Source organism: Pezoporus wallicus, unplaced genomic scaffold, assembly GCF_028554395.1.
Source record: "Pezoporus wallicus isolate ANWC-B61680 ecotype Strahan unplaced genomic scaffold, APGP_CSIRO_Pwel_v1 scaffold_3294, whole genome shotgun sequence".
NCBI lineage: Eukaryota > Metazoa > Chordata > Aves > Psittaciformes > Psittacidae > Pezoporus > Pezoporus wallicus.
The window spans coordinates 15739431-15757573 of NW_026635478.1; the positions used below are offsets into that span (position 1 = coordinate 15739431).

The 18143-nt window shown below is 46.0% G+C and overlaps 2 protein-coding genes across 3 annotated transcripts in view; one reads left to right on the top strand and one right to left on the bottom strand.

Annotated features, from left to right (window-relative positions):
• The window catches only part of LOC130610315 (histone H2A-IV), a 141500-nt gene that overhangs the window by 58014 nt on the left and 65343 nt on the right, over positions 1-18143 (bottom strand). The window lies entirely within an intron of this gene.
• On the top strand, positions 212-17657 carry LOC130610210 (retinoic acid-induced protein 3-like). 2 transcript variants are annotated; one of them, XM_057429903.1, is made up of 4 exons: positions 212-614; positions 13615-14582; positions 15588-15640; positions 16335-17657. In XM_057429903.1, the coding sequence occupies exons 2-4, from the start codon at positions 13661-13663 to the stop codon at positions 16425-16427; spliced, it is 1068 nt and encodes a 355-aa protein (XP_057285886.1). In that variant the 5' UTR covers positions 212-614; positions 13615-13660; the 3' UTR covers positions 16428-17657. The 2 variants fall into 2 exon arrangements, with proteins under 2 accessions (XP_057285886.1, XP_057285877.1); XM_057429894.1 differs by lacking the exon at positions 212-614 and adding an exon at positions 10324-11093.

An 18143-nucleotide genomic window follows, 5' to 3' on the forward strand; every position in this document is an offset into this window, starting at 1 on the left:
AAGCAATGAGGTAAATGATAGAAAGCAATGGAGATCCTTCTGGGCTCTCTGGGCAAGCCTCTTGCTGCTTAATGATGTTGCTTAACTGCTTGTTAGAAAAATACTGTTCACTTATATTCAGCAACTTCTTTCAACTCACTAATTGTAGTAATCTTAATTTCAGTGAGTAAAGAGAAGGATGGTTTAGAGGTAGAGCAAACTTATCCAAATTTTGTGTTGTCCTGGAAGGTTAGGATATGTTCTAACTAGTAACAGCCTCAACAGTGTTATTTTTCTGCTTGATGATGATAAATGAGCAGTTAGGAAATTCAGATTTCAGTTAGTCAACAGAGGTTTTTAACCATGTTGGACATCTAGGTTAACCACTCCGGAGATAGGGGATTATCAGCTGTTATGTAAACACAGACATGTCTTTTAATTGGAACAGGACTGTGACAGATGCTGCGTTTGCTAAAGAAACCAGATTGTCATGTAATACATCCAGAATGTGTTTTGTTTGGCAGAATCATGCACGTGGATTGCCACTTTCTTTTGCCTTTACCACTAGTAAAACCATGCTGCTGATCAGACGTGGATCATTAAAGGCTGGACTTAGTTCTTATTTGGGTTGTCAGGTAAGAACTGAAGTTGGTTTAGTTCTGCTTGTTCCTGTTCAACTCAGCTTCAGATTTGCTGTGTGAGTTCAGTGTAACATAAGATCTCATGGGAATTTCACCCCTCTGTACATCATGGTGTTGTAACCTGATAAAGCCCTTGCAGTCAGCAATAACATTGTTCAAATCCATAACATACATGGGATCCCTTCATTCATGTACAGCATAGGGCTTGGGGTATTTTTAAGAATATATTTTAGATTACCCCACCCATGACAAGATGTGTAGGGTGCCAAGCAGGACGTCATAGACAAGATTTCATAGAATCACAGAATGGTTTGGGTTGGAAGGGACCTTAAACATCATCCAGTTCCAATCCCCTGCCATGGGTAGGGGCACCTTCACTAGACCAGCTTGCTCAAAGCCCTGCTCAACCTGGCCTTGAGCACTTCCTTTTGCCTTTTAAAATGTAAGCACAAAGGCAGTGGATTTTCTGCATGATGAAGTGAACATCCCTGCAGATCCCAGAGATGGAATATAGCATGCTAGCTGAAATGTAACAGCAGCGTCTGGTGCCCAACAGCTGCTGCTAGGTTTTACCCTGGGGTGAAGTCCTGTATGCAGCCAGTGATTTCTGGAAAAATCACTTTACAGCCTTTTCAGGAGAGCTGCTCATGTGCCACTTAGTATTTTGTTACTGCAAATGCATGTCTGTTATGGGAGTTTGTTAATAGTGAACAAGAAAGCGATTATTGGGCCATACAACAGCCAAGGAAGAGAAGAATTGGTTTCCCGGGGCAGAAGCTTCCCTTTGCCATATCATGCATATACCAAAAGCTATCCCTAATCTCTTGACACTTTCCTGGATTGCTCATACCATTAGCTGAAGCTGTGTTTGCATTTCTGAAGAGGTTAACTGGCAACTAAGCCCTCACTAAACCCTTCCCTTGTGTATGGCTGTCACAAAGGGGTGTCGCTTTTGTTTACTAAGCAAAACAGTCAGGGTTGCTGTATCTGGAGAGCAGCAGGAAGCATGGGGACTCCCATGAGAAAGCTTGCTCATCTTTCCCATCCAGTAGCCAGCTAAGTGAGATGAAAGGAGCACAGCAGGGCCAGAAGGGGGTTTCTTGGGTTGAGCTTACTGGTCCAAATTGAAGCACATGCTCTCTTTCTCTCCATACTGCAAACCAGAAGCTTTGTAAACTTTCTCCCTTCCAGCCAAGTCCTTGCCATTTGGCTATTAATAATGGCAGCACACTGACATTCTTTCCTCTAGCTTAGGGAAGCTCCTGGGTTGCAAGAACATTGGAAGAAAAATAATCAAAGCCAGAGACATAGCAATCAGCTGTATTTTCTGGCTAGTTCAGATCTTGCCTGGGCACAGCATCTAGGCCGGAAGTTCCAGGACTATGGCAGCTCCTTCATACTCAACAGTGTAATGCTCTTTTCTAACCCAGCATTGCTGCTTGTTTAGATCTGTGCAAATGTGGCAAGCTTATGATATCTTTAGTGACCATCTAGTAAGGTGGCAGATGTCCACACAAGTTTATCTGAAATCAGGAGAGGAGTTAAATGCAACTATGAGGTGAGACAGAGAAACTATCCCAGCAGCAAACCAAGATTCAGCTGGTCTGAATCATCAGTCAAAATTTGTTTGAACTCTTAATGGATTGATGGGGTTTTGGCTAAAGGAGTGAGGAAGAGTGTGTGTGTGTGTGTGTGTGCCTTCATCTGTATATGTGCAACTGTGTGCTTAAGGCTGCATATTTGGAGATTTATATTTTAAGTCAGAGGACTTAAAACAGTAAAAGTAGGAATTTTATGTACAGACTGCATTTTCCAGTCAACTCTTCCTTTGAGATTTCCACTTTTTATTGTGATTGAATTAAACAGAGAATAGTGAAATGGATTACATTAGGGCCTCAGCTTCAGTTCTCAAGTACTTAATCTCTCTGGCTAGGATTCAAATCTATGGCCTCAAGTGCTCCATTTTAACATGGTGCAGCCACTGAGCTAGACAGCATTTAAAGAGTGCAGGTCTTTCAGACCTGGCTTTGCGAAGAAAACACAGGGGTCCTATTGCAGTGCAGCATGTGCTAAGCATCCTGCAATGAATTTTCTATAGAAAACAATTTCCAGTGGTGCTCTGGGCTTGTGAACACCCCCTCTTTCTCATCCTACCTGGCTGCCACTTCCAACAGCACCCTTGCAAGCTCCAACTCTTGCTTTTCACTGAGCTCTAATAGACACTAAAACAACAGAGGCAGAAGCATGGCAGGCAATGTGGGGCTGGGTGAGGCCGGGCTGGGTGCGTGTGTGCTTGCGCACAGGTATGCATGTCTGTCTGTGGTTATGTGCCCACCAAGATTGCGTAGGAACTGCAAAGGGAGGCATCATTTCACAAAAGCAAGCAGCTGGAACAGGAATGCTATCAACCCTCCTAAACACACCCCTTTAAATTTCTGCCTTAGTTAACCAGACAGAATAAAGCACTGCTTCCCCCTCATTTTGCCAAAGTACAGCTACATGAATGTGTATCATTATGTCATAGATTTTTATGCTGCTAAGCTACCAGATGCAGCAGGTGTGCACAGAATGAACATTGCTATGTTCCTTGGGGAGCTTTACAACATCGGCAATACTAGGAAGTTGGAGTGATCGTAAAACATCAGATGTAATTAGCAGGTAGGATAGGAGGGAACTCGGAACACCTCCATGTTAATGCAACAACTAAACACTCATGGCAAATACTGCATTAGGTGAATAATTCAAGAAAGGATTTTGGTGTGAGGAGTGAAGAGCTGAACTGCAGTCCTGGGCCTCTAGTGAGGCAGTATCTGGGGATACTGATGTGCCTGTGTTGTCCTCAAAATTAGAAGAACATACTCACAATAATGTACAACCTTAATGATGGAAGAAACAGTGGAAGGGGGCCTGCATGCATTGTCTTGTGCCAAGTGCAAGAAAGGTGCCCAGCAATGTGCTGGCCTTTTAAATGAAGGATACCAAGCTCTGTTGCCCAGCCAGCTTCATAACCTTCAGCCAGCATGAGGGTCCTAGGCTGCCACCTGCACTCCTTTTGCAAGGCTGGAAGCCCCTGCTGTCTGTGCATGCCTGAGGAGCACCAGGCCTTCAGGCTCCCAGGGTATGCCACCTCCCTGTGCCAGAAACGAAGTGCTTCCAAGCTGCTACTGTCTGCAGAGCAATTCCCCTGGTTTCTGGGTTTCCAAAAGGAGGGGAGTCTTTAGGATTTGAGTGAAAAGGTGTTTTGTGCATGCTGAAAGCAGGAAAACATGCACACTGAGCTGAGGAAGGAATGGAGCATGGGCTGAGCTAGGGCTCCATTCATGGTTACTCCAGGTGGGGTTTCCAGGTTGAGATCCCACCCTCAGTACAGGAAAGAAACGGACCTGTTGGAAAGGGTTCAGAGAAAGACTGCAAAAATTATCAGGGGGCTGGAACACCTCTGCTATGAGGAAAGGCTGAGAGAATTGGGGCTGTTCAACCTGGAGAAGAGAAGGCCTGAGGGAGACCTTATTTGTGGCATTTCAGTTCTTTTAAGTTGCCTATAAGAAAGATGGGGAGAGAGTTTTTAGTAGTGCCTGTTGCAATAGAACAAGGGATAATGGTTTTAAGCTAAAGGAAGGGAAATTCAGGCTGAATGTGAGGAAAAAAAATTATTTCCAATGGAGGGTGGTAAAACATTCACAAAAATCTCTGGGCACAGGTTGCCCAGATAGGTGGTGGATACCCCATCCCTGGAGACATACAAGGCCAGGCCGGATATGGTTCTGGGCAACCTGATATAGTTGGAGATGTCCCTGCTCATTACAAGGGGATTGGACAAGATGACCTTTAAAGGTCTCTTCTAACCCATACTATTCTATGTATCTATGAGTATTCAAGGTGCCCTGAAAGGCATTTTTATGGTCATATATAATCACAGTCAAGCAACAAATGTTATCCAGGGTGAACTAGGAAGGAGAACTGAGGTGTTGGCTTTATGAACCATTTATATGTATAATCTGGCAACTATTACTCACTGGTGTTTCTGCCAGGTCAGCACTGATATGGCTCTCACAGCACTCCACCTTAAGCCCAGAGGAACACAGACCATTTTCCTTCAAATCACAGGGCCCCATACACTGTAACATGCCATGGCTGCTGGGAAATGGCTATATCAGTGAAGCAGACCGCTGCTAGAAGCCCCCACTTCCATTTTTGGTGAGCTTTGCCACCAAGTACTTGACAGCCCAGAAGATGTAACTGTACAGAATAGAAACTTCTCCTAGGGCTGCAGTAAGGTATTCCTGTCAAGCTAGTACTAAAGACTTGTGTGTTATCGTATTCCTTGGTTACATTTACCTGAAGCCTGACTGGGATTCCCAGGGACCTATGTGGTTCCTCAGCAGTTCTCCAGCTCCAAGAGGTGACACTGGGATTTGTAGCATCCAGAGACCAAGAACTGTCTGCCCTGGGAACATGCTTTAAACAGCAAGAAAATATTCAGGAGCAATAGGCTGTGAATTCAATTACTTGACCTTGCCTTACAATTGTTCCTTATATTTTTCTCCCCTGCCACCCATTTCCTTCAAGAAAAATCACAGCATTGATTAATGATTAGTCTTGGTTGGATAGCAAGCACCAACCAAAACTGCTGCTGATTCCAGACCATGGTTCTTGAGTGAATAGCACATTTGTGCCCAGCCATATTGCTCAATAGGATGTGTCTGATTAAGATTAAACATGTTAATACAATTGTATTTTTTATAATTTAACCAGGATGGACAATGTTGAGTTTTTGCTGGCTCCTATGCTGGCTGTGTGGGTACACAGATCTGTACCAGCAGGAAGCTTGTTGATAACAAATAAAATCTATGAATGCTTTTTCTTCCTGCTGAAGTATGAAAGGCAGGATCGATTTATGCTGGAAGCTCAAGGTTTGCCTTGTGTTGCTGTGGTGGTATTTGATCCAGGAGCAGTAAAGCACAATTTTCTCTATCGCTGAGCAGGGAGTTTTTGTGTGCAACCTGATTCCCAGGAATGCTTCTTGTGTGGAAGCAGTCCTCTGCAAGGTCTCTTATCCAAGGCAATGCTGGCAGGAGAAATTATCCTCAGATGCCAGGTAGGGGTGGTTGTCTGAGAACATCTATTGACAACAGCCACCGGTGTGAAAGAAGGCCTAAGCCTCCCTCAGTGAGCATCTCAGCCAATCATCTCAATGCCAGGGTGTGGAGTGGCAAAGGGAAAAGTACTCCAGGCACAGCAGGCAAGGAATACCAAAGGGAGCAGCATTAGGAGCCAGGCAAGGGTACCAAAATGAGGATTGGCACACAAGGAAAGTAAAGGGTGACTCCTGGAGTGTTGTGCTGAGTCTCTGTCAGGCTTCACCAGCCCAAGTGCAGCCAGACATCCTCTTTCTCCTAAACCATTTCCCTAGCCTTGGGATTAGCCTTTTTTTGGGAGAGAGAAAGCAGGTTTTCCTGGATCTCCTTTGGCATGTCTTCCTTTCTGGGGGTATTAGGCAGCATCCCTACCATTGGTATATTTTCACATCCCTTGTTTCCTGAGAGTTACACACTTCTCCCCAAATATCTTGTCTACACACAATACCCACTCATTCATATCAGTACAACTTGCTAATTTGGGAAGACATCAGCACAAAAGCAAGTAAGTTTAACGCCATAAAGGAGGGCTGGAGCCTTCTTAGCTGCTCAGGGTACCTCTAGGACACTACACCAGTTGTCCTGAGTGAAATGTTCATTAGCATACTGATGAAAGTCCTAAAGGAGGTGACAAGTGTAATTATTTCTTTTTTAACTTGCTCACAGCCTGCAAGAGCATCAGTTTTGTTGTGTGAAAAGGTTCTTCCTAGCCAAAGTGATCACAGCCACAGGTGCTTGGAGCTACTCTCCACTTACTTCTGCTCATTCTTGCTCTGGCTTCCACACTTGTGGAGTATGAAAGACAGTGTGATATCTGCCCCAGAGGGATAGGGGGAGTCTAAGGCATGAACTCAGACTGTTTCAGCAGGTGCTCCAGGAGCCACCCCCTACCCTTGGGTTTCCAAGTACTAGGCTGGCCATACCTGGGTTTGCATACAGAAGTGATCCTGTTTGCAGCACCACAGAGCATTATCATCCTGGTGGAGGATCAGGCAGTCTGTTTCCATTGCATTTCCTGAAGCAGGGTCTTCTCACCAACTGGGAATGCTCTGGCAGATAATTTACAGGTTTGAAAGTGTCTGTTTGTAAGATACACTCAGTAGCACCAATTTCAATATTACAAGAAGTCTCCTTGCCATTTCCTTGTGCAAATCTCTCCCCATCACAGCAAAAGAACATCCTGTACCAGGAATCTGGGCATTTAGGATCCAGGAATAGAGAGGATCTGGCCAAAACCATTTAAAGAAGAGAACTTTGAGAAGAGGCAGTGATCAGCACTCAAAGCAAAGCATTATCACTGCTACATACTAGAAATGTTTATTTTGTTCCTGAGACTGAAAATAGCAGGGGGCACAGCATGTAGCCGAGGGCTGCAGAGACAAGTAACATCTCTGAAGGACACCAGTATGAGTTTCTATTGCAGTACTTTTAGGTAACATTTCTGTTTTGGTGCTACACTTTTCACTTCCAAAGGAAAAGGATTCAACTCTCAGACAGGAATTTTTGGTAATCCTTAGATTACTCTTTCAGAGCCAGAGCAGAGTGAATTCAGGGACAGGATCCCCAGGAGAAAGCCCAGTGTTATGTGGAGCTGCCACATGTCCCTTTGCAGTAATGACATCCCCTGAATTCGTCTTAGCTCCTTATCTAAGGCAGAGGTGCTCCAAGCTGGCTTCCTGGGCCAAAGACCCATCACCTCTGTACCAGTCTGTTCCAAGGGTGTCATAATGTTTATACCTGAACTGTTTTAAAGTAGATGTATGGGGCAGGACAGGGTGGAGGCTGCTGTAATGTTAGTTCAGTATGACTATGATAAGTGCTGGCAGAAGGGGATTTTTTTTTAAGAAAGCATGGCTATTTTTGTGTTCCCAATGTACTGCACAGGTAGCTAAGCAGGAGGAATGGCACAAGCATATTCACAACACAGCCAATAACAGTGACCAAAAATAAACACATTATTTAGACGCATTCCAGGGCGCCAAGCACCATCTCTCCCCAGCCACCTACTTGCTTTGTTACTGGGCATAATAAAAGACACTAACTAGGTCCCTGAACCTCCCAGATGTGCACTCTCCCCGAGACCTGGCTGAGCTGAGAGGGGCTGCAGTACTGTGCCCTTTGCTGGCACCTCAGCCCCAAGCAGGGCTGGCCCACGGCACCGTGGGCATTGGCACCCCAGGAGGGAGCAGGGCCAGGCAATACCAGCTGTGAGAAGATGTAAGAAGAGGAGCTGACACAGAGGGAGAGCCTGGCCCTCCTTCTCTGTCTTATTCTGCTGCCAAGGACTGGAAGAGGAGGTGTCAGTCCCTGCTGCCATCCTTGCCTCTCCATGTCAGGTGTAGCCGCTAATCCTTCCCATTCACCAGCAGCCAGCTTCCTTGTCCAGGGCTGCAGTATGGCCAAACCAAGCTATTTTGCTACCAACAGCCTCCCACCTAAAGGAGCTTGCCATCATTTTGCCACTGGATTGTGCTGAAATTATTTCGGAGTCTTGCTGTGCAATCCAGCTGACAAATGTAAATATCTGTATCTGAAATCATTATCTTGTCTCCCCCCACCTCTGTTGGAGAGAAACAGATACTTCTCAGGTGTGATATGGTTTGTTGTTCAACTGAAACTTCCTTGGAAGTGTGTCTTTACACCAACTATAGTGGGAATCTGGATGACTGCCTGAGATGAAGTCTGCTCTGTAGACACCTAAGAGTCAATTTAATTGCCCCCACCATCCTCCTACTATTTGAGATCCCCTGTGTTATTCAGAGTGAACTGATGCTCCAGAAGGGTAGTTTCCCACAACTCTTGTGTCCTATGTGCCATCCCTGTGCTGGTGACTGAGTTACAGGCGACTAAGCTACAGTACCTTCAACGAACTACTTGTCTATGCTGGTGCACCAGAATAAAGTCCAGATCATGGATGTCTGCATCTAGGTACCTACATATAAACTGGGCATCTCAGTTCTAAATAAACAGTGGAGATTCAGTGCGCAAATTGCTCTTACAAAGGTGATTTGAGATGCCTAAATGTATAAAAACCATCTGCGCAGGACTGCCAGATCTGGTACAGGAAACCCATGTGCTCTTGGAGTGGTCCCTGGAAGCTGAGCAGGATGCCCTGTGGCATCTCAAATAACACTTATATGCTGATGTGTGCATATTAAGCAATTAAGGTGAGGCCCCAGGTAATCCAGGTAACCACACCTGGGAGCATTTCAATGTACACAGCAGTAGGCACCTGGCACATGTGCTGGGCCAGCCCTTCTGAACTTTTGGCTGTCTGGGAGCTGAGACACTCACCTTACATTTAGGTAATAACCATCAGACATCTAAATTCAGGCGCCCCTATCTGCAAGTTGCATCCCATCCTTAAACTGAGGTGGCAATGCTCTCACCTGTTGTTCCGTTGTACTTGTCCACGTAGACCAGTGATTCCTCTCACTCCTTGGCATAGCATGAGAGCCATGGGCACCATCTCTCAGGCTACCTACCATGAGTCAGCAGCGCTTGGTCACTTGGGATGGTTTATTGTTTGTTGGGGTTTTTTAAACGTATCCCCATTTATTAACCTTTTTAAGGTACAGGGTGTGTTTGATGACTGACTCTCAAGGATTTCTCAGGTATTCTGGAAAATGTCAGTGTTACTTTTCTTATCTTCTTTTTTTCCCCTGATATAATTTTACATGCTGCCTTCCATGGGGTTTTGTCTGTCTATGTAAATGTAGGGAAGTAGTTGGCAAGCCATAATGTGCTCTGACAAGATGCAAATAGGCCGGCAGTGACTAGTGACCTTTAAAAGCCTCTTGGGATGTTTTCCTAGACAGGTTGGGTCCCACTGAGCTGGTGCTAAACTCTTCACCTTCCTTTCCTCCTCTCATTTTTAACAACTGCCTCCTTCTTGGCTGGCTCACTAAGCCTGGGAGACCTACTTTAAAGTTCAGATTAATTTCATGTAAAGAAACCTGACATGTCTTTTCCTAAGAAGCCTCAGGATTTTACACTGAAATGAAAGCAGGAAGGACATGAGGAACTGTTCCAGGGCTCAGCACAGCCCACCCAGCAGTGACTGCACTGAGTGTTGCCTTTCACTCAGTAAGCCCTCATCCCTGCAGGCACTCATGTACTTTTATGGGGTGTGCAAGAGAAGGCTCTCTTGTATGGGTTTTGTTGCAACCTCCACATGTGGCAATCGAAAGGGAGCAGAACCCAAAAATAAACCAGGGGCCCTAAAACAAATGAACAAACAAATAAAATTAACGTGCAGATGTGACAACGATGGGCAAAAAAACATGGTCAAAACTCCCCTGGTTTTGGGAATGAGCACAACCTCCAGGGAGTGGGAGGGATTTCCAGGTTCAGCGGCTGTCTGTAGTGACCGAGTGCTCGGTGTGGATAGACCCTGGTGTCAATTCCTTAAGCAGGATAATAAAATACTCCCAGTGAGTAATATTTAAAATAACAGATGTAGTCATAAACATACTGGAGATACTCAGGGCTGTGGATGGGATTGCGCCGATGGGTGTGTCATGCCAGAGGCACAATGTAGGGTAAGGGGGAATTCGTCATCACCTTTGTTCATTAACTTTTGAGGCCAGCAGTTTGGACAAAGTGACTCAGTGCTTGTGAGCAGACAGAACTGCGCCAGCAAAGGCAAACTGTCCTTTTCAGGAAAGGTGCACGTGGCTCGCACTGGCAGAGGTGGAAGGGATGACTGGAGCAGATGCATCCCTGTGCCAAAATGTAGCGCCCAGCAAGAACCCCGAGTAAACTGTCTGGAGCCGGGCTTGAAACCACTCTGCTTCTAGGTGCTGTGGGCCCAGTTGCATCCTACAATCTCCTCATCTTCCACCTTGCAAGCAGTTATCAGGCAAGAAAGCATGTAAAGAGACAAAAGGCTTGGAGCAGGGAGGGGATGCACTGCTATTCATAGCTACAGTCCCCACCCGTGGGTGCCTGGAGTTGGGCAGGGGAGCACCTTATCAGGTGCTTGGCTGAGCAACATTCAGTCCTGTCGCAGGGCCGGGACAGGCAGCGGCAACATCTCCACCCCAATGCAGGGGTGAGTGCCCCGCTGACGTCAGGAGGCCTGACTTCATTTCCTGGCGCTGGGACCGTATTTTCATAGCCCTTGCTGCTGCGAGGAGAGGCGGTGGAACTGGAACAGGCGTGCTCAGCCACACCTCCCCAGCCTCCAGCTGTTAAAGCTCCCAAGGAGGGCGAGCACAGGGCTGCTGCTTGGACAGGCTTGCAAAAGAGAAGGTGACCGTGTTACTGGTTTGGAGGGAACTCGCCTCTTCTAGCCAGAGCCTCCCTGGTGCCTTCTCCAGGAGGACCCAGAAAGGTAATTCAAGGCAATGACCTACAGGATCCAGGGCACAGCTGCCTCCTGTGGCTGGGGAGGGACGGCATGCAGAGGGTGGGAGGGCAGGGGCATGATATGCCACAGCCAACAGAGAAAGCTTTCTGGAGGTGGGGAAGTTATTGCAGACTTTCCTGGGAAACAGTTTGAAATTTGTGACTGGGTGGGTGTATACACAAGTATCAATGAGAGAGTAGGCTCGGGCTGGAGGGAGAAGACCTCAGCCCTAAAGCAAGAGCTGGGATTTGGGGTGAACTGTGAAGTAACCACAGCACAGGCTCCCTTGCACTGACTACAGAGCCCTTTGGGAATCCCAGACACTTCTGTAGGTGGTGGATGAGAAGATTCAGCTTCTGGGGGGGGGGGGCGCAACACTCACCTAGAAGACCGGGCAGAGACTCTTCATGCCTCATAGAGCATCTACACTGGAAAAAAAAGAAAAGGGAGCAGAAATAAGCACAAGTGGTCCAGTTCTCCAAGGCAGTGAGGTCCTTTCCATCCTATTTGTTCCAAGGGCTGTGGCAATTGGCTGTGGCGAGTACCACTTGCAGTAAGCACCAGTCAGGACCCAGGGCTATGGGTGTGCTCTGTGCTACCCTAGGGTCTCACCCTGGCTCTCTGGACTCTCCGCCTGCCCCAACAGTGAGCACCAGTCTATGGAGCTGTGAACAGACAAAGCTAATCTGATCAACAGTAAATGTCTGTAGATAAAATTGTAGTATTTGCTCTCTGGATTTCAGAATGGTTCATTACTTATTACTCACAAATATCCAGATATCTTTCAGCTATCCCCCAGATTTTGCGAACAATGAGTTTTGTAAACACCTGCATGTGTTATTCACTAATTCCGTTTTCTCCACACGAGTCCAGAGATCCCACATATTTAAATACTTTGCATTTTATTGTAGCCACCTTTTTGAGGAGCTGCACATCTCCTTTTACACAGCAAGGTTAAAAGCTGGGAAAACATTCCAGCATTTATAAGCAGGTCACATGGAGGCATATGTGGATCTGAGAGTGAAAAAGTGATATTTTTCCCCTTCATTCATCGCCTGATTAGGTCAACTGCCATTTATTGAAGATTCAACCTATACTCCCTAAAATCTTTTGGAAGGGTTTTAGAATCATCCTCATAACTGCAGTATGTTGTTCTGTAGGGGGGGAAATCAAGGCAAACGGCATGGCAAGCACTGAAGAATAAATTTTGCAAGGTTTATTTTTCTTTATATATATCAGAAAAGAAAGCCCTTGTTTTTCCAGTGTGGGTCGTCATTACGGCTATATTCCCCCAAGTTTTATGGCAATATTGTATCTAAACTTCAGTTTTGATAGATTTTAGATACCTGATCTTAACTGAGCAATTTGGTGCCTAGAAAGTGCCTAACGTCCTTGTGCAGTGTTTTCTGCACATGCTTCAGGCTCCCAAGGAAGTAGGCAACTTCATTCCCCTCGGCAATAGGCAGAGCTCATCTAAACAGCACTCTTATCTCCTGCAAGACAGACTTAAGCCGGGCTTATGCAGAAAGCACTGAGCTAGTCATGACGAGACAGCAGGAATGTGCTGGGTGCATTCAAGACCTTGTCCATCCTTAATTTATGGACCCCTCAAGAAGTAATATGATGGTTATTTCTCGTGCATTACCTCTGACATGTCAGGTTTCCAGCCAGTGTAAAGCAATATTCTGTGGAGGGGACTGAGGTCTTTGGGATGGTTCTTACTACTTTGCTAGGAGGAATATGAGTTTAGGGGATCATGGTTGGTGGCCTACATTTGCTATTTAATTTGGAGTGAGAAGAGCTATGCTGGAGGAATCTAGGTTAGCTATCTGCAGGGTAAAAGGCAGTTAAAGTTCCCCTTCATTAATACCCATAAACCAAAGATAAGCAGGGAAAGCAAAAGAGTGGAAAGAAACAGAGTAATGAGTTTCCTGTTCTGCATTGCTCATCTGTGAACCTCACTGGCACAAGGTGCATATGTTGTCTGAACTTGTCAAAAGAGTGTAAACTGTATTATGACTAACAGCTGCCCTTGTATCACAAAAGTGACAAGGCAGTTCAGGCTTTGTGCTGTGTGGCAGCAAAAGCTGTGAAAGCTCACCTTCTCCCTGCTCCCCGCACTCCCAGGCATGGTGCAGAGGACAAGAAAGGTGAATTGCTACCTGCTAAGGGGCTTGTCTTGACCTTGATAGAGAGCTGATGCCAAACAAAGGGATGGCTTTGCTCCCACCGCCCCATGTCCTTAGCACTGTGGTGTCCTTTCCTAGTGGGGTGAAGGTGGGAGTCTGCCCTGCGTCTCCTTCCTCACTGCTGGCAGCACCCAGGCTGTGGATGCCCCATCCCTGGCAGCGTTCAAGGCCAGGTTGGCTGGAGCTTTGAGCAAGCTAGCCTAGTGGAAGGAGTCCCTGCAGTGGGGTTGGAACTAGGTGATCTTTAAGGTCCCTTCCCACCCAACCTGTTCTAGGATTCTAGGATATGACAGCCTGTGTCTTTTCTGCTTCTACAGCTTTGGGGAAACATTTTGCGAAGAGTTTGTCCAAGGAGGCGAGAGGATGACGTCACCTCCCCGAGGTTGTGGCAGCATCAATGAAAGCTATTACCTGCTTTGTGACATGGAGGAGGCCTGGGGGATTGTCCTGGAGTCACTGGCTGCAGCTGGCATCCTCGTCACCATTTTCCTCATCTGCTCACTCTTCTTTCTCATCTGCAAAGTCCAAGACAACAGCAAGCGGCACATGCTCTCTGTCTATTTCTTCTTTCTCTTAGGCACACTTGGTGTTTTTGGTCTCACTTTTGCCTTCATCATTAAACTCAATGAAAGGACTCGCCCTGCTCGCTTCTTCCTATTTGGAGTCATCTTTGCTCTTTGCTTCTCGTGCCTCCTCGCCCATGCATGCAATCTCAACAAACTAGTGAGAGGAAGAAAGCCATTCTCCTGGCTGGTGTTGCTGCTCCTCATTGTTTCCTTTGCCCTGGTACAAATTGTGATCAGTATTGAGTATTTGGTCACCATGCTAGTAAACCAGAGAGAGGATTTTCTGACTATGTCTGCGGAGAAGACTAACAAAGACTTTGTCATGCTTTTGATCTACGTGCTCTTCTTGATGGCTCTGACCTTCTTGGTTTCCATGTTCACATTCTGTGGGTCATACAAAAGCTGGAAGAGGCATGGGGCACACATCTTTGTCACTGTCCTGTTCTCCATTGCCATTTGGGTAGTGTGGATCACTATGCTCACAAAAGGCAACACAGCCTTAAACAAAAAAACCTGGGATGATCCTGTTGTGGCCATTGCTCTGGTGTCCAATGGATGGGTCTTCCTGATAATGTATATCGTGCCTGAAATTTGTTTCCTCACTGCCCCTCTGAAGCTGGAGGACTACCCTCCAGAAAACGACTTCTGCCAACCCAAGTTCATAAAGCAGGCAACTGGAGTGGACAACCGTGCCTACACCCAAGATGAACTTGTGCAAGGTATGGTGAAGTGAATGACTCCACTGTTCCCCAGTCCTATGTGCACATGCACCACTAATGAGCTGAAAGGTGTAGGAGGGCTACAAGAAAGGTTTTGAAGATGATGGATAATTTAGAGGTAGGAAACAGTTTCTGATTGGTGAAACTTCAGAAATGGAAGTGAAAATTAATCTGCAGACAAGAGGGAAAAGAGTAAAGACCAATATAAAAGCCAAAGATATGTAGGAGTGACTGACTAGGAGACTTACTGCATATCAGGGCTGAGACATAAGTACTTATGACTCTGTTATATCTGGAAAGTTTGTATAGAAATTGAGGTTTTGGTTGTCTCTTAGCAATGCTCTAGCTCCTCAGACATCTCCAGGTTATTCCTTGGAGATTATTTATTCCCAATTCTGGTATGGTTCCCATTATCCACTTAGAAATGAACCCTTCATCTAAAAAGGAGGCAAGAAGGTCTTACTTTTCTGTATGAAAAACAGAAATTTCTCTGTAGGCATTTCTCATACCTACTTGGACAAAGCAACATGTTTTATCAATTGAGGCTTCCCGTATCTATGTGTAGATGTGACTACACTCCCTGTGGATCTGCTATTGAGATCACATTTATCCCTGGAGTTAGACCTCCAGGTTTGTAAGAGAACAGCTGAAAAAGGCTGTGCTCTCCCAGGGAATACCACAGAGGGGGTCTTGTACATGCACATGGGAGGGATTTGACTGGTGATGATGACAGCAATTGTGAGGCAACAGGAGGTGTCTAAACTCCAAGGCCACCTATGTCCAGTTATTTACAATACCATTCATTCCTGCTTTCATAAGGAAATATTTACAAGTCACCCACTTGCAGATTTTAACCCATTCCCGCCTGCATATTGCATAGTTCAATTAGACTCAACCAGCAGCTAACATAGCCACAGGCCCTGTGAGTCTCCCTCACAGGGTATTTTCAGGCTACCATATAACATTAACTCACTAACTTTCCCCTACTTTTGTCTTGTGATTCAGGAAACACAGGAGACAACAGCTACTCCCCATACTCTTCTCAGTTTCAGATGAAGGTAAGTTCACACCCCACTTTAGCTTTTTCACATGTAGGCTACTGTTTATGTCCTGAAGGAGAAGGGGTGAAGACAGATGGACCTAGAGTAGGCTTTATGGATGTAGACAGGAGCTTTACATTTAGCCAGGCGATACCATAACGTGTTCATGGAGGTATTTGTGGCTAGGGGGAGGGAGCTCTGATATGTACAGGGACATGGGAAGGCAAGAGGGGCCTGAGGCAAAGTCTGAGGTTGTTGTTTTCAGTACTTCTGGATTTGACATCACATAAGAAGTCCTTTCTCTGAGCACTGTTCCTGCAGTAGACTGTACCCTTTCCTCATTAGGTCACGTTCCTTTCCATAACCCATGCCCTGAATGTCCTGAATTCCCACCAACAATCACTGGAAGTTGCAGTGCAGATCGAGAGTGGGCAGCCTGTGTGTCCCCATGTCCATTCAACAGTCCTCCATAAGATCACAGCATAGTTCACATCATGTCCCCACATGTCCTCCGGTGACGTGTCTCCATTACTGATTTGTTCTGCCATGATTCTCTTCCACAGCCCCAGTTATCACATGCTCAGGAAACCTTCAGCTCTGTTTCTCCCTCTCCTTTTTTATTTTTTGTTTTTTTTTTTTCGATTTTTGTAAGCTTTATTCTATTAATTCTCTCCAATTTTGAAAAGTAAAGACTTTTGTGCTTCCTTTTCAGACCATTGATCCCAAAAATGATTTCTCCATTCCTCGGGCCAAGGCCCGGACAAGCCCATACCATGACTACACCGGTGGGAAAGGCCCCATGTAGCAGTTCCACAGTGAGCAAAAAGGCTAAGTGCCCATCAGCAGAGGTGTGGGGAATGGGCTACATGGTGACAAGTGAGTCATCCTGCAAAAGAGACAGAGTCAACACACACTGGCAAAAGAGAAGAGGGGTCCTCTTTTCCCCACACACCTTGTAAGCCCCTCTCATTCCTCACACACAGCTTTCAGACACATCCTGGTCCTGCTCACTCTTTTTGTCTGTGGTATGGAGCTCATTTCTTCTGACAAAGGAACATGCTGGGAAGAGCCTGTCCTGGACTATTTTTAGCAGGAATGCTGTAGGGCTAGAGCAGCAGGAAGCTGATTAGCTGCGTTTGTGACCATCTCTGCCCCAGCCAGGACTTGCTTTGATAGCTTGTGGGTATGCCTGCACCCTGTGTGTGATGGAAGAAGAGGAAGGAACAGAAGCATCAGCCCCACTCCTCCATGAACACATCTCCAGTACTACCGAGAGCACCCTTATCAATACACCATTTCTTTCTTGCCTACTCCCATCCTTTCCTGGCCTTCCTTCAGGCAGCATGGAAGAGACAGGGAGGGCTGGGAAGTGTATTCTTTTTTAATTCTTCATGTTCACTTTCAGCCCCTTCCTCATCACATGGGGACCACCTAGGGTGAAGAGGGGAGAGAAAATCTAAAGACTTGAAAACATCTACCCCTATTTACTTTGATATGTTTTCTGATTTGCACTGTAGCATCAGCCACCCTCCTAACTCAGGCTCCTGACCAAGCACCCCAAGGTGCCTGTCCAACCTGCAAATCCTCCTTCCCCACCCCTACAACCCCTGACTGCGGATCCCTGCAAACAAAACCTGTTCTGTGCAGCTGCTTCCAATACCCTGGTGGCATTTAATCACATGCACCTTGGAGCTCTGCTTGCTCCGGAGTGTGTCTGTGGCATTAACCTGAACATTTCCCAAGCAGCCAGCTTAAGGAAGGTGGATGCCCTTGTTCCAGGAGTGAGTGAACATTTGTGTGTGTGTCTGTACGTGCTGTGTGGACTGCACCCTGGTGATGAGCAATGAGTCTGCAGAGTTGAATCATTCTGTAGCCTGCTTTGCATTTGGTAAATAGCTTTCCATGATATTTCATATAGAAATGCATAGAGCTTTCCAAGTGGGTGTGTATGATACACAGGTGTCTGACACAGCTGTATATTTATTTAGTACTTTGTATATGGAATATTTAATTAATAAAAAGCCAGAGAGCCTGACTACAAGAGACTGGTGCTCTTCTCATGAATGTGGTTCCTCTAATGGCCGGTGGAGTGGCAGCAACAGCTCTCCATGGGTTGGAGTGGGTCACCTGGGAGATTGTAGCTCAGGGGAGAATGGCAGAGATGCTGGCTTCTTCAAAGCTGGTTGCTCTGGGCAAGAGATCAGCTGCTTGAGCGTGCAGAAGACAGTTATAGCTTCTCTGTGCTACTTTTCTTGAATGAAGCAAGCTGATTTGATGTTTTAAGTGTTTAAGAAATATGAAGCCAAGCAGCAAATGCAAGAGGAAAGACAGGACCTTTTAATCCTGTATGTATCTGTGTCTGCTGCATCTATATTCCAGTATTTATTTACTTGCATCATGCTGGGTTCTTGCATAATCAAGAATAGGAAAGGAGCTTGTAGGTATTTAATTCAGCTGGAAAAGATCTCTCTTTCCAATGTTCTGAAGACATGTAATATTTTTATTTCAAAGTAGAAACAAC

What these genes read in the sequence shown, in the direction of transcription:
- LOC130610210 (XM_057429903.1), top strand. Translation starts at nt 13,661, where the DNA reads ATGACGTCACCTCCCCGAGGTTGTGGCAGCATCAATGAAAGCTATTAC. An exon ending in CCAAGATGAACTTGTGCAAG is followed by an intron (nt 14,583 to 15,587) that starts GTATGGTGAAGT and finishes CTTGTGATTCAG; the next exon opens with GAAACACAGGAGACAACAGC. An exon ending in CTTCTCAGTTTCAGATGAAG is followed by an intron (nt 15,641 to 16,334) that starts GTAAGTTCACAC and finishes CTTCCTTTTCAG; the next exon opens with ACCATTGATCCCAAAAATGA.